Source organism: Chenopodium quinoa, unplaced genomic scaffold, assembly GCF_001683475.1.
Source record: "Chenopodium quinoa cultivar QQ74 unplaced genomic scaffold, ASM168347v1, whole genome shotgun sequence".
Taxonomy (NCBI): Eukaryota; Viridiplantae; Streptophyta; class Magnoliopsida; order Caryophyllales; family Amaranthaceae; genus Chenopodium; species Chenopodium quinoa.
In genome coordinates this window covers 1,234,548-1,256,944 of record NW_018743175.1, presented here as the reverse complement: position 1 = coordinate 1,256,944, position 22,397 = coordinate 1,234,548, and the positions used below count along the sequence as shown (strand labels likewise).

The window sequence follows — 22,397 nt, the reverse complement described above, 5'->3', positions numbered from 1 at the left end:
TTTAACAGGAAGATTAATAGGGAGGGGTTTAAGTTAGGAAATAGCAATAAAGCAAAAAAAAAATGAAGATTTGATTTAGAGCAAGGAAGAGGAAATTCACTATGAACTCTGTACAGTAACATTATTTCACATATATATATACAAAAAAATTTCAATTTGTCAGAACATATCAGACAAATAACATAAATCAGTATATACAGTTATACAATTGAAGTAGTCAAGTGTTTAAACTACATATATACAACTAATACAATTAAAATTAAGTTGTTAAAAAAGAAACAGGAGAAATGCTCTCAACAAAGTCATAAACTTGATAAATACCATACCATATTTTCTTCTCTTTTTCACTTTTTCTTGATTTGTATATTTGCCTGGAAGTCTTTTCCTTACAGTTATAGGCTATAACTTCACCAGGAATGGACATAATAATCTCCTCAAATTCCCCATTATGACCGCGGAAAACTGATAGTACGTGACATTGATACAGAAAATGAGGGTTTCGCGAGTTAGTCTTCATGGACATTTTTGGAAACTGCGAGGCTAATACATCGAGCTCAATCTTACATTTAAAATCCCATGCTGAATAATCTTTCTTCATTTCGAAAAGCTCGTAGTAGGGCAAACTTTCCATGGTAAACAAACAACACAAGTACCCTTTAGAGTGGCCAAAGTACTCACAACTATATTGCTCTTGTCTAGGATTCTCTGGCATGTCATTTATCGTCTCCTTCTCTATGTCGAAGTATAAGCCCCTCTTCGTCCTTTTAGTCCAATGGACCGAGCCATTGCAGTATATACCACTCGTGAAGTCTATATCACGAGGAGCAGAAAATTCCGGCGCTTTGGAGGGTGTCCAAAGGTTTGATTCCGATGAATAGATAAAGATCTTGTACATAGAATTATTTCTTGTTTTTGTAAGGCCAATGATCTTGTAGTGTTGTGAAATCAAAGGATCAAACGCGAGGCTGCAATACAAAGGGCTTGTAGGAGAAAAATCACCAAGGCAACTAGGAAGGAGTATCTTTTCTTGGATTGAAGGATTGAAAACATAGTATTTTTCCCCTTTGCAATATAGCAACAATCCATTACTAGACTGTAGTAGTGTGACATTAGTCATGTCTTTAAAGGGAAAAACCGGGGTAACTGATTCATTTTGATCACCAAGGCAGATGTACTCGATTTGATCATTTTCCTTCTTAGTTCGATATTTTGGGACTAATAAGAGGCCAGAAAGTGAGGGCGGATGAAGACGATTGTACCTTGATACAAAACATTTACTCGAGAACAATAAGCGCCATAGAGATGATACCTTTCTAAAGCTGATAAGTGGTTTCACATTCAAGTGGAGTGAAAATTCACCTACTAAATATTCATGGTTTGCAATAGTTTCAGCTGAGTTTGTGGTGTTTGATAGTGTAGTTGAATTGGCATTCACTATTTGAGACATTTCAGAACTCGAAAAAGAAAATCTGCACCCCTGCCTTTTATAAAATCACTGAATCCTTCTTTATCAAGGCAAAAGACTATGTCCACAATGTGAATAATTCATTCTTATCAAATTGGTTGAATGAGCTGATTCATGTTGTTTTCATCTCCAATAGAATTCGTTTAAATAAACAAATTGTATTATTTATGAAGATAACTTACTGTTGTTTTATGATATGATGAAGTCATCAGTATAAGAAGACTATTTTAGGAGTATAAATTATTACAAAGTCCTCCTCTGTCTACTTCAATTCCAAAATAATGGTTGACTGAGTTCAGTGGAGAAGGGGAAGACCACCTCAGTTAATCTATATATAGGACTTTTTGGAGGAAGTCAATGGTTTACATTAGTTTTTCCATCAGAAATAAGCCTTATCACCAATTTTTCCATGTAGTTAGGACTTTTCAAAGGACGTCATATTGTGTGAGGATAGGTCTAAAGACATCAGTGGGGTGCCCCGTTTAGACGAGAATGGTGAAGGTTTGGTGAACGATGGGGTGTGGCCTTGTAGATGGAGATTATATAAAATTAGTACGAGTACCCGCTGTAGGTTGTGAGACGGGGATGAATTTTAGGGTGTACTTGTCCATATCCTCTCCGTAACATATCAACTCACTCTAAATTTTGAAGTATTAACTTCAAATACGGAATACAAGTACATCACTTCTAGTAGTTCTATATACATATAAGAGTCTTACATTTTTTTTTTCTTTAATGAAGCCGAGGGGTAAGCCCCAATATCACATCTGTACATGAAAACCAATAAAGTGTTGGCTCGGTTGGTAAGAAACTTGTGTCTAATCCATAAATACTGAACTAAAATAATCATGAAGGTTGGGATCCTTCTTATCGTAAAACATAAAAATTAAAAAAATTACTCGTAAAAAATTCAAATATATACATAGAAGCTTATAGGAGGCTAGTGTCTAGAACAGTAGAACTCCCCTAATAAGGAGATTAGAACATTCTAGGTTATCAAAGTTTCCAGGCACTTGGCAAAAACTTCTATAAATAGACAAAAATAGACACTGCCCCCTCATTTGTATAGAGCATCTGAGCATTGTAAATAATACACCGTATGTACTATGTATATACAATTATACTTTATCTCAAAGTAATCAAAGCAAACTTTCAAGGCCAAATCGTTTTATTTAAGTTCAAATAAGGAAAATTAGGAAAATAAAATGCGCCTATAATCTTTCGAAGCAACATATTAAAATCGCTAATCAACTCAGGTGATTCAGGTGGTTGTTTATTCTATATTGGCATATAGAATTCAAAAATTGATGAACATTGTGTTTTTTTCTCGAACATAATCCATAAATCGTTACTATGTAACCCTCAAAATTATGAGGGAGGCCCAGTTAATCTGAGGGATTAACAATTTTAGTTTATCTCCTCTCACAACTTTATGCATGGATTTCTGTGCCTCTTTATTATTTTACTTTTATCATTTAAAAAATAAAATAAAATGATTAGATTGTGAGAGGAGATATATTCACAGATTTATCTCAGAGAGAAACTTGAATTTACCCCAAAATTATAGAGCCTGTGTTTTGACATAAGTATATTTTTCGTACTCCAAATACGGAGCAACCATATTGTAAGAGGAGTTGTTGTAAGAGAATTAAATTCTTTTCGCTATGGTAAGTGGTGATGAATTATTCAAATAGAGCGACTGATGAGTGATTTGATATTGATTAAACAAACCTTTTTGCTGATATTTTTCAACGTCAGATTTGGGGTTGGAACCTTACCAAGTTAGCATGAGGTGAAGGTGGGGTTTCTTTACCTTATAGCTGTGTACAATACAGTCGAATCTATTTTATTTTGTTAAAATATAAATACATTGATTCATATGCATTTTGTGAGCAAATTAAAATACTCGTTAATAAAATCTTACATACACTAGTATGTATATTTATTTTTTTCTGGATGAAACTTACCATTATTCTTGTTAAGATATTATTAGGATATTTTAAGATTATTGCTGACTTGGACTAAGTTGGTGGTAAGGTTTTTACACCAAGTTAGTTGGTTAGACATTCTGTTAGAGTTTCTTCTCTCTAAACACGCTGTGTTTTAGGGTGAGGGGAAGGATTGTGGATGTTGAAATGTTGTGTTTTGATGGGTTTTGATTCGAGACTTGTGTTGAGCACAATTCATTCCAAAAAAAAATAAGGAAAATATCGGTTTACAAAATAATATCTAGATACAAAATTATACTTGTAAAGAATTTTTTTTTTTTTTTTTTTTTTTTTTTAAAAAAAAAAATGTTTGATGTTTGTAGGGTTGATAAATTTAGTTAAAACTTATTCGAAAGTAGTATGAATTTTTTCTAGGAAGAAAAGTAATATGATTATTTTCCTATTGTGTTATCATTTTTATCTTTAAATCCTTTTAATTTTTGGAATATTAATGTCATCTAAATTTTAATTTTTGAAATATTAATGTCATCTGAATTGTGAAGTACGGAGTATAATTGTACAATCATTTTTTTTTTTTGTTAGGTTTATATCTTCTTATGCTTAACACTCATCTCATTTTTCAAAGTTTTTATGAGTCTATTCAAAATTATTACTCCCTTCACTTACAGTTATTCGAAAGATGATTAAAAAAATTAATGGTGTTTGATTAACTAAAGATGAATTTTAAAAGATAATGGAAATTTTTTTTTGGTACAAATAAGCTAAACAAGCCATGATTTTTCTAAATTTTTAAAATTATTACGGAGTATTAAACAACTACTTGTATTATATATATACTCGTATTTTATAACTGTGGACGGAGTAATTTTTAATATTTTATATTTTCTAATTTTATTATTATAAAAATGAGGTCATTTGACCAATAAAAAATGTTTATTTTAATTCAGATTTTGGATCGAATACAAACTAATTCGGCTTTGCTATGGATTGGATCCGAGCTAAGGTTAATGTGGCACATGAACACGCTAGACAAGTAGACTCATCAGCTCTGCTAGTTATGTACAAAAAAGTGCAACGATATTGCTGGTAGTCAGCAAAATAATGAAAGCTAAGGATAGACTGCTGGCAAAGGTTGCAGATATGAAATTGTCAATGTTCAAATGTACGTACTAAAACTTTCAATTCTCTGTTACTAATTCATGGTACTCCTATATTTTACAACTTCGTATTTTGTTGGGAAGTATATGTGATTAGTGGAAACAAAGGGGGGCTCCTTACGAGTAAATCGCGTAAAACGTAAAAGATCCGAGGTTGGTGGAAGCATGAGCAAACACACTCAATCATAAATATTATGCAAAAGCTCAACAAATTTGGAATTTGTGATGTCATTTATGTGGAGACTGTTCTACCTCTGTTCACCTTTTCTTTCAATTCAATGCGAAAACAAAGCAAAATCTCACATCTCATGCAACATTTCTGAAGTAAATAGCAACAGGCTTGTACTTCATAAATCAGACATTATAATACATAGAAGGATGATCCAAAGAGATGATCGAGTTGAGAGCACGGCTTAATCGATATGAGGAGGATGCTACTTGATCACCCTACAATTTCCCCTTCTCCCCTACATACAGCCATAATTTAGGCAAGTACATTTTTTAGAATACAAATGTATAATCTCCTAAAGAATTCGAACCCTTAATAATGTACATAGAATTTTTGTGGTGTACTAGATAAATCTATAAGAACGAATAAATATTTCTTCTAATTGCATCCTTGTACACCAATTCCTGTATGATCAAGTCCAAATTCTAATTGCAAAAGACCAGGTCGCGTGCTCATCAATTGCCATGGATTACGATTGCATAGTTATAACTAGAGCTTACCGCGACATAGTAACAACCCACTGCTATATAATAGAATCTGAACAAGATAGGAACTAAAGTTGACAGATAGTACACACTAAACATATTTCTGTGTTTGATATTGAACAAATAATTAAGAGGATAGAAAAGAACAGATAGAAGGGGATATATAAGTACCTGATATAACAAAATGATTTAGAAGTTGGGATATATTTTAGGCATTGCCAATGAATTCGCAGGGTAAGTGACATCCCCTGATATTGTATTAGCCTAAACTATGTTTATATAGATAAAGATATATTATTATATTCTTAATGTTAATGTGTATAATAATTGGGGATGATTATCTCATTAATTATTGTGCAAAGTTTGGAAAACTAAGTGGTAAAGTTAGTTGTGGATCAAGGAGTGGAGGGATGGTTAATCCTTCCATCTCCCCCCGGCGTGACCGGGGTTTAATTCTTACCCCAATACCCTTCCTGTGATAGGAGGGGTATCTTGTATCTTACCGGAAAAAATAAATAAATAAATAAAATAAAATAAAAAATTGGTAAAGTTGGTTGAATCTGCAAAATCTAAGCTAAATTTAAGGAATATGCTTTGCTTGCATAATTATGTGATTGAGCCGTGGGGATAAGGTCAATCTTAATTATTAGGGTACAATAATTTTTTATTATATTATATTCTGGAATCCTAAAAAAGATGCTGCTACAAAGTCTGGAGTTACACATTTCTCATGAACGTTAAATCATTAATAATTATGCTAGTATAGAAAACTTGATCAAGTTTGTTTGAATTTATATTTTTTGTTTACCTATAATCTTTGACTAATAAAGTTCTCTTTCATATTTACAGTTTATGATTCAGACTCAACTCGAACCAAACCAGCTCAGACTCGACTCTAACTAAATTAAATTAATTGATTTCCCAAATATATATTCTATATTAACTCAATTTTATTCTCAACCTAGACTATCAGGGTGTCTCCTTGATCTACTAAAATAATGGTTTGCACCTAATAAAAATAAAAATAAAAATATATAAATGTAACATGCAAGCATATCTTTACAGTTGCGTCACAGTGGATACATCCAAAAAGATAAAAATTTAATTAGTAGGCCAATCTCATTAACTAATTAATTGTTCCTTATCTCATGACAATTTTTTAAGGATTAGACCAATTAATTAATGAGATTAAAAAATTTAGATGGAAAAATCAGCTCAAAGTGCAATTTTGTTCATTGTAGTAATGGTGTCGAAGTAGTTTAGTGGTGCTAATGACAAAAACACGATTTTGTAAGAGGAAGTCTAAAGTCTGAACGTGCATACATACCAATGATGCCATGATACAACATACAAGTTTTCCTTAAAATATTGTCATCTTTGGAGCTAGCCAAATGAGGTCCTTTTGTCCCATTTGAAACATTGCATTTGAAAAGAAAGTTATGATAAAATTCATCACGATGACGTATAGTTTCATTATATATCTCATTTCACCAAATATAATTAGAGGGAATACTGAAATACTAGCGCTTAAAGATAAGTACAATAAAATGTGGAAAAAAAAAATTCAAATGAAAGTTCGAAATTAAGTTCAAATTACACTTCCTCAGTCTCATTTTACTTGTCTCATTTTACTTGTCTCATTTAGTCTCAAAAAAATAGGAGAAGATAATAGCAAAGCACTCTTTTGTTTTGTAGCGCACTTTTTTTTTTTTTTGTAGCGCACAATAAATGTATAAAGTTATACAACTCAAAAAATTTGAATGTCTTATCGAGTTATAAAGCCAACCTATTAAATTTCATTATTTTATTTGAGCCTGCTCGTGAGTTTCTAAAGCCTACCTTACTCATTCAAGTCTGTATTCTAGGTCACACTCAGACCAAGCTTTAACCAAGCTGAGATTAAAGTGGCTCAAGAATACTAGAGTACTAGACTCGTGAACTTTGCTATGTACATACAAAAACTCTAAAACAACAATACCTACTAAGCAGAAGGTTATCAGGTACTGTAAAAGCGCAGCGATTGCTGGTAGTCACCACAAGAATGAAATCTAACCGTAGACTTCGCACATCAATGTTCTAATGTACTAAACCTTTTCTATGACTAGTTGAGAATACAGGGTATATTTTCTGAAGACAGATGCCAATAAAATTACATAAAACAAAAGTTAAACTTCATAGTATACATGATAATTATTCAAGACGAACAAAACCAAGGCAAAACTAAAGGGACACAATCGCACATCCAAAGTAAATCAAGACATATCAATAAAATATGTGTGATAAAAACAAACATATTTTTCTTGATTCTGTCTGTGCTTCAATTCACCCTTCTTTTCTACACTGCAGATTCACGTCTGAGCATGTCAGACGCTAGAAACCAACAACTGTGACTGAAATGTGTGCTCGGTATGATATGACTATGAAGCATGGTTGAGGCTAAGGTACAAAGGGAAGTTCGACTGCAATTCTTCAAAGTACTTGATAGGAAGAATAAACTCTATACCACACTGCTCGTTCATACGGCCTTACCTTTAAGTCACACAGCTTTTTTGCAGATCTCTTCTCGTGATTGTAAGTAATGACTTCACCAGGAATTGAGAGCACAACTTCTAAATCTTCATCATAATGGCCCTGTACAACAGACAACACATCACACTCATAGCGCGGCAAGAAAGGATGAGGGTTGCTAGACCTACGAGCCATAATTGGAAAATCCTTCGCCAAAGCCTTTAAATCAATCAAACTCCTCAGAAACCACCCACTGTAATCTTCCTTCATCTCAAAGAGCTCCAGAAAAGACAACTCTGGTGATGCAACTACATAGTGAAGATGACCTTGAGACTCCCCAAAGTACTCACAGCTAACCAAAGGATACCCTTCCTTCAGTGGAGGCTTAGGCATTTTTGTCAGAATCTCTTCCTCCACATTGAAGTACAGACCTATTGTTGTACGTCTCATCCAATGAATTGCACCATTGCAAAACACCCCATCACTAAAATCTATGTCACCAGGTGCAACAAAAGGCTTACCTGAGACGGCCCAAGTTTGAGTTTCACGGGAATAAATAGATATCTGATGAAGTGGCTTTTGCAGTTCTAGCTTTTGCACACAAATGATCTTATAATAAGGTGAAGTATAAGGGTCAAAAGCTAGGTTAAGAGCAAAATGGTTGGTCGCAGAAACAAAATTAGGAAGTACCTCTGGGTGTTGAGTTGCCAGATTGCAGACATAATATTTTTGGGATGACTGAGAAAGACAAAGGAGCAAACCACTGCAAGATTGTAAAATCTGAAGATTTAGGCTGTTGAGAAACGAAATATCTGGAACCTTGGTCTGACTTTGTATGAGGGAGACATACTCAAATTGAGGTCTTTGTGGTGAATGTTTCGGAATCAACACAAGGCCAGATACACGAGGGTCAAGGGAGTAGAACAGAAGAAAATCATGGTCAGACATGGGAGGACACAAGGGCTCAGTTAGCTCATAATCAAATTCTGGAAGCCATAGATCAGGCAAAGAGAAGTAGAACCCGGCAGCTAATTCATCATCCCCATCAATGAACTCAGCTGGTAAGTCGATATCAAGGCTGCTCTCAGCAGAAAAGTACTCATCATCACCACTCAAGGTCAATGGATCAAAACTGGGGTTGCTACACATCCCTATTTCCATTGCCCCTATTAATTCAGTTGATATATTATCACCAAAAGAGTCCCAACTCAATACACTATCATATCCTAGTAAGAAATTCGATTTTGTCGAAGATATACTACGTGGAGTCCTCTATTCTTTTAGCATGTCTGTTTCATTTCTGCTTCCAATTTTTATAAGAGAATAAAATAATATCAAAAGTACGTCAGCATGAAGACCAGGCAACCAAAGAGCATACAATTAGGCAACAAACATATCATCAAGGAAAGAGCAACTCTTCCAAATATGCCAGGTCAACTGTTTATAAAGAAAAAAATATACTGCGAAAGAGGTTTAACCGGTCCATCTGCCAAAATAAAACAACAATAAAAGGTGAAATCAGAAAAATTAAAAATGTACTGCAATAGCATGTAAGACTATCGATGAGCGATTGCTGCAATAAGCAGCTGTCATGCCTGGAAGGAGTCAAGCTTAAGTTTGTTCATTTGTTTAAGAAAACAACAAATAATATCCAGATCAGAAACATAACCAAGATATTAATTAAGTGTGCATACCTCTCTTTATATCTTCGCTTGTCGATCAGCTAGATTCAATAGTGAAATGTGTAACAAATGATGAATCACTTCACAGCTTAAAATAAACACTAAAATTCAGTATTAAAGTTTCAGACATCATACAACAGCATGATTTTACCTTTCCAATATTCCACAGTTAAGAGAGCATACGCATCAGCAAAAAGGATTCTTGATACTCCAGCTTGCGAGTCAAGCAGCATTATTGATTTATCATCACGGGACATGAAGGAATCAGTAGATGATCAGCACCTGCACAATTGCTCACCTCCCTTCACTGCAAGGTGTAGACAGTTTTAGGCATGCCATTTATACAATCTTACAATATTTTTCTCTCCATTTATCCAACCTTAACAGTATTTTCCATTCATATAATTTCTGGAAGCTGCTTAATTGAGGTCATATATTTATTGCTCTTCATTCTCTACTGTCGTAACAAAAAAGAATCAAATGATCCATTAATCTAGTTGGGTAGTGAAGAGCATCAATTAATAATCAAAATTACAGTAGAAGAATTGGTATGATAGCCAAATGCAGGGTTAGAACTCTTTAATTCAGAACTGATATATAGTTGTACGAAATCAGGGAAGAAAGATGGATGATATATATGTGGAAAAGGGAGATGATTTATAACGAAAGAAGTATATACAACAAATATTCTTTGATAGCAAAGAATGGGATGAAACGGTGCCACAGAAAAACGAATGGGAAAAGAAGGCACCAAAGATAGGCATGCTCTTATATGTTCTTTGATGTTAGAGAAGTCAGTTGTCTGGAATTGGATGGGTAGCAATTGTCACTTCATATATGTTCTATGATAATGTTGAACACTGCATCAAGATTCAACTGCCAGCATATAGAGATATATCCAGAGAAGACCAACAATGATTATACATTATTTCATCAACACCGATAAAAGAAGCTAAATATTTACAAGAAACAGTATCATGAATATAAATTCAGCTTAAGATTGGTCTATCCCAGAAACAAAATGATACAAAAAAATACAAGTATAAACAAAATAAGTACATAGCAAATAAAATCATATAGAGATATCAGGAAAACCGACTTCACAAAGGAGAAACACAGATTTACTGACATACTCTGCATCAAATAACAGATAGCGTCTCAAAATGTTCGTAGACTGAATACATTTTGTACCATATGGTTACATCACAGGCCCCAAAAATTTCATCTTGAATGAATAGGTAATTTTTAATCTTAAGATTCCTAATAACGACATCACCAGGAACTGAAAACACTATTTCCACACCTTCATCCCTTCCTGCAAGATTAACGTACAGCACATCACATTCAAGCAGTGTGAACATAGGATGTCGCAAAAAGTTCCTAGCCATAGCTGGAACTTTAGCAATCATCACAGTGGGGTTAACCTGAATCTTCAAGTCCCATCCAGAATAGTCCTCCTTCATCTGGTAGAACTCATATTCATTTAGCATAGCACGCGAAACAGCATACAGTAGGCACCCTTGGGATTTCCCAAAGTATTTAAATCTGTATTCTGACTCCTCATGCCTTGGAGGCTGTGGCATTTCTTTTAGTATTCCTGTCTTCAAGTCAAGATATGCTCCACTAGAGTTGCTCTTCAGCCAATGAATTGCACCATTGCAAAAGACACCGTCATTAAAGTCTAACTCGTTAGGTGCAACAACAGGCTCTTGAAAGAGACTCCATAGGCGAGTTTCAGATGAATAGATTGCAATTTGGTGAAATAACTGCGGACTACTTAGCTTTTGCACACAAACAACCTTGTAACCAGGTGAACTGAAGGGATCAAAAGCCAAGTCAAGTGTGTAATCTTTTTCCATGTATGGACAGTGAGGAAGGACTCTTAATCTAAATAATGAGGGATTGCACACATAACGTGACAGCCCAAATTGACAAAGCAATAGTCCATTGCAAGACTGTAGGATTTGGAAACCTTTGGAATTAAGAAAGGCAACAAATGGAGTTACCTCAAATGTATTCTTCTTGAATGAAAGAAAATGAATTTCAGGATGTTGAGCAGTTTGTCTAGGGACCAAATACAGCCCAGACAAAGAGGGAGGATAAAGAAGGTTGTGCCTTGAGATAAATTTTTGATTTGAGATGATTGAGAGCCACAATTTTGATACCCGTAGACATGGAGCAAGAGAAGTTGCAGACAGATGATTAAAAATCTCGGTTGCTAAGTCCTCATTTTCTGCAACCTCTTCAGCTGATGTTGGTTCAGACTGAGGGTCAGTAATTGGCTCCTCCATCATTCAAAATATTTGGAACCTGTGGATTTTATCAACTTTCATACAGACAAATCCCAAAGCACCTCCATCAGATTCAATAAACTACTGTTTTTCTACTTAAGATGAGGACACTTTGGAATAATAGGATGAAAAAGCCAAATTCTACAAGCCAAAATCATTTTCATATCTCAAGGATAGTAGTAAGCTTTCATTTTAAAAATTATAATAATAATATAAAATAAATAATAACAAAAAAAAAAAAATTAATAACTTCGTCAATATCAATCTCTTTATCTTTATTCTATTGAGGAGGCGTGGAGAGAACCAAAGAAATTATAAAAAAGTTCAGAAAAACCAAAGGAGCTTGAAAATTAGGTTGCTTTGCTATCTTTATTAACAATTACCTCTAAACCTTCCACTTGTTCATGAAATGTCAAAAGATCTTTCTTTTTCATAAATCTGTCAAGAAATTCAAAACTAGCAAAGATAATGGCCAACAATGATCATGTCAAACAAAAGAGAAAGTCTTAAAATTGAAAATTGTATAGGCTGAACAGATTTTATCACATAAAAGTTTGCTCCCAAAATAGAATATCAACATTAAATCAATCATAGTTTTCCTTTCAAAAACTCAATTAGTATATCTGATCTTTGTAACAGAAATTTGCAGCCAACAGTACAATATTAACTCTACTAACCACTAAATGTGTGAGCGCCATACAATCCCAAACCCTAACTTGATGCAGTGAAGAGTCAAGACTAAGAAAATAGCAATAAGCTAGAGGTTTGTTTCCTCTTTTGGGGGTTTGTCAACATCAATAAGGATCAAGACTAACAAAATAGCAATAGTACACTGTCTTACCTTTTCCAGGAACAACACTATGGTTTGAAATAAGGATCCTACACAAACCTCCAACTCAGAAGTACTTAATGGGCGGCCCATCAAGGAATATTTCATATTACACCTTACTTGCCACACCATGTGTAGTTTTTAGGTTACAAGACAACAGTAAGGCCAAGGCAAGGTAATAGCATTTTCAAAAAGAAATTTTTACGAAATATAGCTGGATGATATGTACAAGAATACGTATCGGTCTGAGAAGGTCAAGATGACTTTAAAGGACCCACAATGAACCTGGAGATTGTGTAACAGAAAAGAAAATACTTCTGCAATAGTATAAACTATAATCTACAGGTATACTTCCTACTTAAGAATAATGATGCGAAGCGGCATATCTATGGAATATTTAACAAGCAGAAAAACATAAGACAACCATTATTCCTACAAAAAAGATACACACGAAGTATGACTTTATTCTCCTTATTCTCAATGAAGATAGCAACTGTAGTAGCAGAAATTATAAAAGGATACAGCACAAATTTTCAGAGCTTCCCTAGGACACCAAGGAAGCATCTATCTAGACCCTCATGAGTCATGACTCTTGACTCATGAGGTTTTTCCACAGACTAAGCTAGCTAATGGCATCCTCTACTTACAATATTTTTGCACGATATAAATCTAAACACCTGATTTCACAAAAAAGGTATACAAGAGTTTATTGATAGTCTGCATCAAACAACTGACAATGTCTCAAAATATTCATAGACTAAATAGGTTTTATACCATATGGTTACATCAGAGGGACGGAATACTTTATCTTGAACTACTGAAAAAAAAATTCTTCTCAAGATTGAAAAATATGACTTCACCTGGCACTGACAACACAATTTCCATGTCTCCATCGGCCCTAGCATGATAAATGCACAACACGTCACATTCCAACTCTGAGAACAAATAAGGATGACGCCCAAAGTTCCTAGCCATAACTGGAAATTTAGCAATTAACACATTGAGACTAACCCGAAACTTCAAATCCCATCCAGAATAATCTTCCTTCATCTGGTATAACTCATAATGGTTAAAAAGAGGGCGTGAGATAACATAAAGCAAGTATCCTTGGGACTTTCCAAAATACTTGAATTTGTATTCTGACTCCTCTTCTCGCCTGGGAGGCAATGGCATTTCTCTAATTATCTCTGTCTTTAAGTCAAGATATGCTCCACTAGATTTGCTTGTTAGCCAATGAAGTGCGCCATTGCAAAAGACACCATCCTTAAATTCTAACTCGTTAGGTGCATAAACAGGCTCTTGAGAGAGACTCCATAGACGAGTTTTGGAGGAAAAGATTGCAATTAGGTAATGAGATGGCTGACTACCTACCTTTTTCACACAAACAATCTTGTAATTTGGTGAAGTGAGAGGATCAAAAGCCAAGTGAAGTGTGTAATCTTTATCCATGTATGAACAGCTGGGAAGGACTCTTAATTGACAAGTTGAGGGGTTGCACACATAATGTGACAGCCCTAATCGACAGAGCAATAGTCCATTGCAAGAATGTAGGATTTGGAAACCTTTGGAATTAAAAAAAGCAACAAATGGAAGACTATGAAATTTACTATGGTTGAGAGAAAGAAAATGAACCTCAGGATGTTGAGCAGTTTGTCCAGGGATCAAGAACAGGCCAGACAAGGAGGGGGGATAAAGAAGGTTATGCCTTGAAATAAACGTGTGATTTGAGATGAATGATAGCCACCACTTCGATACTCGTAGACATGGAGCAATAGAAGTTGCAGATAAATGAATGAAAATTTCTGTTGCTAGATCCTCATTTCCTGCAACTTTTTCAGCTGATGTTGGTTCAAACTCAGGATCAGTAATTGGCTCCTCCATCTTGCAGGGAATTTGAAATGTGTGGAATTTATTTACTTTCATACAAAGAATTCCCAAACCACCTTCAATATTAAACCACTAAAGTCTTGGCCCTTCTACTTAAGATGAGGACAATTTGGAACAGGAAGAAGTCAAATTCTACTAATCAATTTTATATCTCAAGGAGAGTAATATGCTTTCAGTTTATTCTCAATACATCAGCCAAGACCAATTTTTTATTTCTTAACTTGGGTAGTTGGATTGCTTTGATAAACGCTTGAAGTCACTGCTTAATAACATACTATGACAATGTCCTCTGTTAATTACTAAGAAAATTTCTCCAAACCTACCACTTCTTCATGAAATAGTCAATCATCTTCCCATAAACTAATATTTAGTTAATCTCACCTTGCCACCAAAATTTGAGCCAACGGTACAAAGGCAACTATACTAAGAGTGCGAGCACGGCTGCACGGGTAAGGGCAGTCCCAACTCCCAAGCCCAAGCCCAAGCAGAAGAGTAGAACATTGCCTGGCCTATTCAAGGACAACGCTGCAGTTTTGAAGTAGGGGTCCCACACCAAAATCCAACTGAGAGAGATATAGTCAGTTGGCTGCCTATTTAGGAAGACTTCACATTGCTCCATAATCTCAGTAGTAGGTACTAGATAAATCAGAAAAAAGAAGCAGATAGTAACTAGCTGATGCAAAATGAAATTTCCTTCTTGCCAATACTATGAGGAGTGGTCAGCTGGGAGACAACAATAATGACAAGGGAAGGCAAAAGCATCTTCCAAAAAGCTCAATGAAAAAAATGGTAGTTTAATGATCTATACTAGAAGAATGCCCAATAGGCAAGAAATTTAAACTTAAAAGAGCTTGTTTCTAAATTTTCAAGAAGATAACTGCGTAGCTATGTGTATACTAGGAATACTCGACAGATAGGAAAACAAAGGACAGTAGGCAAATACAAAATCAATATGCCCGAGCAAAAATAGATGAGTTTATTTCCTTGTGCCCAATGAAGATGGAAACTGTGGATGTTTGTAGAAACTGGAAAGAGAGATAAGCAAACTGCATTTCTCGGAGCATCCCAAGAACGAGGAAGCAATTAGTTAAACACTTACAAGGGTATTATGCATGCTTAAAAGATCCTAAAATAAAGTGACATCCAATCACTTGCAAATCACCTTCCGGATAAAACTTCACAAAAAGCTCTAGGGCCAATTGGACTGCGGAAATCATAAAATCCAGCCAAAGATTTTGGAAAGAAGATAATCAACAGTAGCTACGCTCTTCTATGAAGCTACATTTTAATCTGTAGGCAAGGGAATCTCACATGATTGACATGATAAGTGCCAATCATTCAAATGTATTTTGGGTAAAGAGACTAAATCAGCAAGTATATTGCAAATAATGATGCCATTGTCATAGCTAGCTAGCTTAGTTGGTGAAGTCTCGCGTATGGTACCAACTACCAAGGATATACATTTACATCAATACCCTTTGTGGTTCTATATACACCAAAAACTATTTTAACTTGTAAGTTCAAGCTCAGCCCCTTGAAACAAGTCTATGGCTCTATGCAATTCTCCTAAAAAAGCATTAGACCCAAGAAAATTACTAAGGGGGGCAAAACTCTCCATTATTTTTCAAATTACAAAAAAAACCCCAAAAATGCTACAATCATGTCATCATTGAAAGATTGTGACAACCACGAAAGGTGATTTAGTTACTCTTTGTAATGACTATTGCAGTATTGCTAATTTGCTACACGGTTTTAGGATGGAACCTCACTCGACTTGTGTTTGGCTACTCGGTTGCTCGCCTGACATCCAACAAATGCATATCCTGATATCCACACATATGAGGCAATCTTACTCATGTCCAACGAACACCAAATGTGAATTTGAATCAACCAAAACTATAAATTAGACTGTATTATCCAACACTTTCATGTACCCAATTTTCCAATCACCATAATTTGCAATTGTGAAATGGAGGGCAGGAAGAAAAAAATCAAAACTTGAAAATATAACCTATTACAAACTCTCTCTCTTCTCCAATTATCTTTTCTTACCCTTCCTAAATTTAGAAAGAACAATTTAGGTTTAGGGATTACTGGGGTTAATAACTAATTAGAATTCATAATAAACTTATAGTGCAATATACTAGAATAATTCTTGATCAATAAATGACAATAATAGTACAATTTAAGCATCTTCTAGTGATGTAGAATAAGAATAGGAATTAACATGGTATAAGAAAATTGCTGCAAATAAAAAATTAAAAAAAATTAAAAAAAAAAAAAAAGAAAAAAAATGGCATGATATAAAGTAATTGAGGACATACAAAGGAAGAAAGGTAGCAAAAGAAGCGCAGACATTTCAACTCTTCCGGATAGCTCTCTGTTGTCGGCATTAATCCGTCGTCTGCAACACTACAATTTTAGAGGTATTATTTTGGCTTCGATTGTTTGATTTTGTATGAGCTAGGAACTTAGGAAGTGAAAACCATCACAATACTGTCGAGTTGACTTGACACTTCACTCAAGTCGAGTGGGAGTGTGGGACATCATCGGGTTTAGCCACACCAGCTATGTATTGTGTCGTATCGAAATTTCGTATGTCTACTTAAATCAGGTTTAAAGTTCAGCCCACTAGCTATATGTGTGTCGCATCGAAATTTTTAAAATAATGGTTCACCAAAGCTGATATGTTAACATAATCTAGCACCCGATATAAATAAATAACCAACTATAAATACAAATATCATTGAGAAATATGACAGAAGTAGATACACACTACAAAGACCAAAATGGTCTACATAGCAAACACATATATCGACACTATAAAATGCTAATATCATTGTGATTGAATCTGTGCTTTTCAAGGAAAAAACACCTATAACGTGTTTTAGAGTTTTGTTAGTCAAAACCATAATGTGTCATCGAAGAGGATCCTAGTGAAATACCTAACATTAGTCCAGCTTATATGTGACTCGAACATAATGATAGCTTGCCAAGCAAAGATGCTAACTTCATAACCGAAAAGATCGAGATGAAACAGTGGGTCCATGGAAGACCTTAAGGCGACGTAATACTAATAGTTTTTCAATATAGCAATGTATACAACCATCAAAACATTCAAAATTATTAAAAACAAATGACTAATCTTAATTGCTCCAACTTAAAGTAGAGGAGAATGTTCAATGATATCAGGAAAGAAGGAAACAAGGGCGGATAAAATAACCGATTAAGAAATTTTTATCATATACATTGCTTTTACTAGCAAATTAGCAAGTTCACACAATAAAAAGACAAGTGCATTACAATTCACCCAATAAGCATAACTTAGGGCATTTCCATGTGTACCCAAAAAAACAAAAACAAAAAAAAAAAAAAAAAGGCCAAATTTTTAGGCATTTTCCACTAAAAAGAGAAAACAAAAGAAAAGGATAATAATAACTTAAGCATAACTTTCAGAGGCTGGAACAGGGGTATATGACTCAATAAAGATGTCACCATATACAAGCCCAGCAAGCCCACCTCCAATAAGTGGGCCGACCCAATAGATCCAGCTTTGAGAAAGGTCACCACTAACAATAGCTGGGCCGAATGATCGGGCTGGGTTCATTGATCCACCACTGAATGGGCCTGCAGCAAGGATGTTGGCCCCAACAATGAATCCAATTGCAATTGGGGCAATTATTCCGATTTGGCCCTTCTTTGGGTCAGCAGCTGTTGCGTAGACGGTGTAAACAAGCGCAAAGGTGATCACAATTTCCATCACAATGCCTTCAATTGCGTTCATTCCTGAGGCTACTCCATGGGCTGGAATGCTCTGTTTTCAAAATTAAGACCACAATATCGAAGTTCGTTACTCCTTTTGTTTCATGAAAATCGTAATACTTTGACTTTTGTACTATTAAGTATACGACATTTGACAATACTCCGTATTTTTTATCATTATTATATTACATAGTAATACAGTACTCCATCTAAAATAATATTAATTTTTCATGATTTATAGTGATTACATACTCCGAAATAAATAAAATATCTCATCTCAACCCGCCAAAAATCAATAGAGGGTTTAAGAAACTAATGTTGTAGGCTTTAGCCTATAGATTTTGTATTTATATCAACAATGATGCAATATATCGATTTTTGTTCAAAAAAAAATGTAATATATCGATTGGTTAAAAAGTTAAGTACTCTAACAACATATGCACGACTCTCAATGTAAATTCTCCGTGTACAATAAGTGACCATAAAACTTTATTGTAGCCTTTTAATAAGGTGGAGCAATAAAACTAGATCTACCAATCTTATTTTACTACAAGTTTAAAATTCTTTATCTATGGCTTTGTTATTTTCTTATCCATACTATTATTTATCCTTGTCTAAATCAAATCAGACTATATCGGTCTAAACTATAAAAGTAAAAAGTAATAAGTCAAAAATTCAAATCAAAACACTTGAATAAGATGAAGAAAACAAAGTCGTATAACTCCCTAGACCCTAGCTAGCTAGTAAAAGGATCGAGAGAGAAAAGAAGCTGACCATGCCATTGGTGGTGAATTGGAGGAGAAGGCAAGCAACAATAGAGCCAAGGACTTGGGCAACCCAGTAAAAGAAGCCAGTAAGAAGGGTGATGTGTCCACCAATAGCCAATCCAAAGGTGACAGCTGGATTCAAATGTCCACCTGAAACATTGGCTGCCATGGCAACACCAACAAATAGGGCAAATGCATGAGCCACTGCTACTGCTACTAACCCTGCTGGGTCTAATGCTCCTCCTTCTGTCACCTTGCCTGCATATTAATCATAAACATAAGATTCAGTCTTAGATTATTACTGACTCCGAAGAATTATGGCTACGTTATGATACATGATTTTGTCGTGAATTTTTACAATTTAACTATTCGCAAGTTTTAAAATTTTAACCTTTAATTCTTTAAATAAGTTTCAAAAAAAAAATGTTTTAATCAGTAAAAATAAGGTGAAGAGAGCAAGTTCTTGTAAATAAAAATACTTCATACGAAGTAGAAGGCTTTTAAACCTAAACATAGTAAAAATTTATTAGTGAAAGAATAGTCTAAGAAAAAGGTTTAAGTAGTAGACTTACTGAATGCAATTGCAGATCCTACACCAGCAAAAACAAAGAGTAGGGTGGCAATAAATTCAGCTAAATAAGCCCTGATTGAAGCAACACTAAAAGAGTCACCAAAGCTACCAAATGCCAACTTCACCATTTTTCCACAAAAATTAAAAAACTCTCTAATTAATTTGAAGGGATTAATTACTTGGTTAATTAGCTCTAAGATGTATATTGTGATGAATAGATGAAATAATTCTACTGTTTATATATGCCCTTGATCCATGTGGCACCGTCCAACGACCCCACGTAATGACCTGGCACTCTTTAATTAGTCGCCGGCCTACCGCCCTTAATTTTGATTATAGAGCATTATGAGGCGCATACTCTTGTATTTTCTCCCTTAAACTAGCTTTGCTTACCTAATCTCAAAAGACATAACAATAGTAGAATATTATGACCTTTAGAACTTTGGTGTATATTTCTAATGTTGGTCCGTTGGAATATCCATGTCTCTAACAAAGAATGTTGTTTAATTTAATCTTAAAAAAGCTGTAACACTTATCCATAATCTTAAATTAAGCTCTAAATTTTGTTGTGGACTTGGCAAATGGCAATAAAAGATGAAGAAGAATCTAATCATATGATGGAGTGGTTTATCTTCAAGTAATTTTTTATGTTGTTATTAGGTGGACTTTGGACATGAAATAACGACTTTCATTATTACTTACTCCTATCATATAGTTAGTGGTGATGAACGTACGTATATATTGTTAATTTGTTGTTCATAGTGATTATGAGAAGGCAGCCTCATGGTAGCTATTCTCATCTCCCTGGCCGGGCTTGTTTCAGGCTCGACCCTCACCAACTACGTGGATGTGATAACATGGTATTAGTAACGAATTTTAGTAAAATGTTGAATGTGGGTCTTAATTCTTATGAAAGGCGCTAGGGTAACCCATGAATATCATATGCCGCATAAAACAATAGTGTCATTTATTGTGTTCATATAGGAAGCATGAGGTAAAGTTGTAAAAATATTGATTGGATTTAAATGAATCATATGAATAATTCAATTCAAACATTATTATCAAATGACTTCAATCAAATATGTTGCAACGTGATTAGATCCAATTCAAAAAATTCACCTATCAAGTTTTCTTACAAAAATTAGGCCACAATTTTGGCAATTATAAATTTGAGATACACCATATGCTACCCCATTAGTTTTCTGTTAGAAAATTAAGAAATGTCCTGTCCAAATCACTAATTTGAATTAAATTTATGTAGTTTGGAATTGTTTAGATAAGATAATTTGCAATATAATATGATGTGATGGTTATGTTGCTCATGTAAGCTTTCGCTAACAAGGTTGTGATGTTGAAATAATTTAGTTAAATGATCATCTTCAAAGAGTTCATTATAGATTTATGCTTTGTTCTTTAATTTTCAACTTAGAGCAATATAATTATTGAACTTGTTAACTCTTGCCTTAAATCACATATATCGACGTACAAATGCTCATTGCACCATCATTTTTTTTTATTATTATTATTATTTTTTTTTTTTTTACTAAAACAAAAAGAATACAACTATTGCTTCAATTGTTTGAAACTGATTTTTTTTTTTAGCATCTCTATATATAACCTTTTTTGTTCTTATATTTGTTATTTGTTTTATTATATAATTGATCCCACTATTTCACTTACTAACACCTACCACCTACACGAAGTTCTCCTTTAGTCCACTATCCCCATTCCCCTCACCAATATTAGTAACATAACAACAACATTTTATTTGGAATAGAAATGTAGGAGCTCTATGAGGCTTAACATATAACAACACACATTTTATTTGGAGTAGAAATGTAGAAGCTCTATGAGGCTTGTGTGGGTTGTCCGAGCGATTTCTATCCAAAAGAAGATATCTTTTTCGTAACTAATTTTCCTTTATATAAATGAGAGTTGTTGAATTAAGGATTATATTCAATTGAACAAGAGTTACATATATATAGCTGGTATCTTTCTCGAGTTGTTTTTTTTTTTAAAAAAAAAAAAAGGTATCTTTCTCAAATTACTTAAGTTTAACCTACAAACTATTTGGATCAAAGGGGGTCTTCCACCCAAGTTTTGCAACAAAAGCTTGGTTAAGACGTTTAAGAAGTTAAGAAAGTTCTCCTTATATTAGCCTTACACTGCCCAAATTTTTTGATTTACAAATTTTATTCTAAGCAATTAGAGGAGTGCCATTCTTGTCTTTTTGCTGACGTTAGAAAAAATTTCATTGCATTTTGCATTGTATCAATTTTTGCTTTGATGCCTAATGGAAGAAGATAATAGATTAGAGGAAAGGGCTTCCAAATTGCTTGAACTAGATTAGATCTCATATCATGCACGGTAATTTAACTATTATGTATAATTCAACACTATATTTTTAAACAAATAAAAATGAAATCTTTTATATACTGCATGTGGAGTTGTGGACAAAATATAACCATAGTATTTATTTTTTTTACGTATATTATGAAATGAAACATGAAATATAATGAAAGAGTGAATTAGACAAATAAGTATTATAAAATTTTAATCTGGTATCATTTTTCAATTTATTAACTAAATAATTAAGTATTTTAAAATTGTATATTAAACACTATCGGTAGGAATATTGACCCCGATTAATTTCTTCAAATCATTAGATTTAAGGTTGTGTGTATTCAAAAGATAAAAATAAGATTGTAACATAAAATATTACTATGTATCTAATACAAATTGGGATAGAAAAACATATATAAATTGTCGTGCTTTTGATACATAAATAACTAAAAATTAAAAAAGAATCAAATAA

General features: G+C 34.0%; 5 protein-coding genes and 1 long non-coding RNA gene across 6 annotated transcripts; all 6 read right to left on the bottom strand.

Annotated features, from left to right (window-relative positions):
• Nucleotides 1-259: 259 nt before the first annotated feature.
• LOC110732816 (F-box protein At5g07610-like) lies at nucleotides 260-1,447 on the bottom strand. Its single transcript, XM_021912820.1, has one exon. The coding sequence runs from the start codon at nucleotides 1,445-1,447 to the stop codon at nucleotides 260-262; it is 1,188 nt and encodes a 395-aa protein (XP_021768512.1).
• Nucleotides 1,448-4,877: 3,430 nt separating this feature from the next.
• On the bottom strand, nucleotides 4,878-5,991 carry LOC110732347. Its single transcript, XR_002513475.1, has 2 exons — nucleotides 5,457-5,991; nucleotides 4,878-5,337 (listed from the first exon to the last, which is right to left on the bottom strand). It is a non-coding gene; the product is annotated as an uncharacterized LOC110732347 (long non-coding RNA).
• A 1,445-nt stretch (nucleotides 5,992-7,436) lies between these two features.
• On the bottom strand, nucleotides 7,437-17,186 carry LOC110732345 (F-box protein At5g07610-like). The gene is made up of 2 exons (XM_021912278.1): nucleotides 16,807-17,186; nucleotides 7,437-9,782 (listed from the first exon to the last, which is right to left on the bottom strand). The coding sequence occupies exon 2, from the start codon at nucleotides 8,952-8,954 to the stop codon at nucleotides 7,755-7,757; it is 1,200 nt and encodes a 399-aa protein (XP_021767970.1). The 5' UTR covers nucleotides 8,955-9,782; nucleotides 16,807-17,186; the 3' UTR covers nucleotides 7,437-7,754.
• LOC110732346 (F-box protein At5g07610-like) lies at nucleotides 10,435-11,779 on the bottom strand. The gene has a single exon (XM_021912279.1). It carries the CDS (start codon nucleotides 11,767-11,769, stop codon nucleotides 10,615-10,617), a length of 1,155 nt encoding a protein of 384 aa, XP_021767971.1. The 5' UTR covers nucleotides 11,770-11,779; the 3' UTR covers nucleotides 10,435-10,614.
• On the bottom strand, nucleotides 12,982-14,476 carry LOC110732815 (F-box protein At5g07610-like). The gene is made up of 2 exons (XM_021912819.1): nucleotides 13,456-14,476; nucleotides 12,982-13,088 (listed from the first exon to the last, which is right to left on the bottom strand). The coding sequence occupies exons 1-2, from the start codon at nucleotides 14,474-14,476 to the stop codon at nucleotides 12,982-12,984; spliced, it is 1,128 nt and encodes a 375-aa protein (XP_021768511.1).
• A 493-nt stretch (nucleotides 17,187-17,679) lies between the features above and the next one.
• LOC110732344 (probable aquaporin TIP-type) lies at nucleotides 17,680-19,803 on the bottom strand. Its single transcript, XM_021912277.1, has 3 exons — nucleotides 19,584-19,803; nucleotides 19,019-19,269; nucleotides 17,680-18,296 (listed from the first exon to the last, which is right to left on the bottom strand). The coding sequence occupies exons 1-3, from the start codon at nucleotides 19,708-19,710 to the stop codon at nucleotides 17,922-17,924; spliced, it is 753 nt and encodes a 250-aa protein (XP_021767969.1). The 5' UTR covers nucleotides 19,711-19,803; the 3' UTR covers nucleotides 17,680-17,921.
• Nucleotides 19,804-22,397: the final 2,594 nt, after the last annotated feature.

What these genes read in the sequence shown, in the direction of transcription:
- LOC110732345 (XM_021912278.1), bottom strand. Translation starts at nt 8,954, where the DNA reads ATGGAAATAGGGATGTGTAGCAACCCCAGTTTTGATCCATTGACCTTG.
- LOC110732816 (XM_021912820.1), bottom strand. Translation starts at nt 1,447, where the DNA reads ATGTCTCAAATAGTGAATGCCAATTCAACTACACTATCAAACACCACA.
- LOC110732344 (XM_021912277.1), bottom strand. Translation starts at nt 19,710, where the DNA reads ATGGTGAAGTTGGCATTTGGTAGCTTTGGTGACTCTTTTAGTGTTGCT. An exon ending in AGGATCTGCAATTGCATTCA is followed by an intron (nt 19,270 to 19,583) that starts GTAAGTCTACTA and finishes ATTAATATGCAG; the next exon opens with GCAAGGTGACAGAAGGAGGA. An exon ending in AATTCACCACCAATGGCATG is followed by an intron (nt 18,297 to 19,018) that starts GTCAGCTTCTTT and finishes TTTTGAAAACAG; the next exon opens with AGCATTCCAGCCCATGGAGT.
- LOC110732815 (XM_021912819.1), bottom strand. Translation starts at nt 14,476, where the DNA reads ATGGAGGAGCCAATTACTGATCCTGAGTTTGAACCAACATCAGCTGAA. An exon ending in AATTGTGTTGTCAGTGCCAG is followed by an intron (nt 13,089 to 13,455) that starts GTGAAGTCATAT and finishes CTGCTACTACAG; the next exon opens with TTGCTATCTTCATTGAGAAT.
- LOC110732346 (XM_021912279.1), bottom strand. Translation starts at nt 11,769, where the DNA reads ATGATGGAGGAGCCAATTACTGACCCTCAGTCTGAACCAACATCAGCT.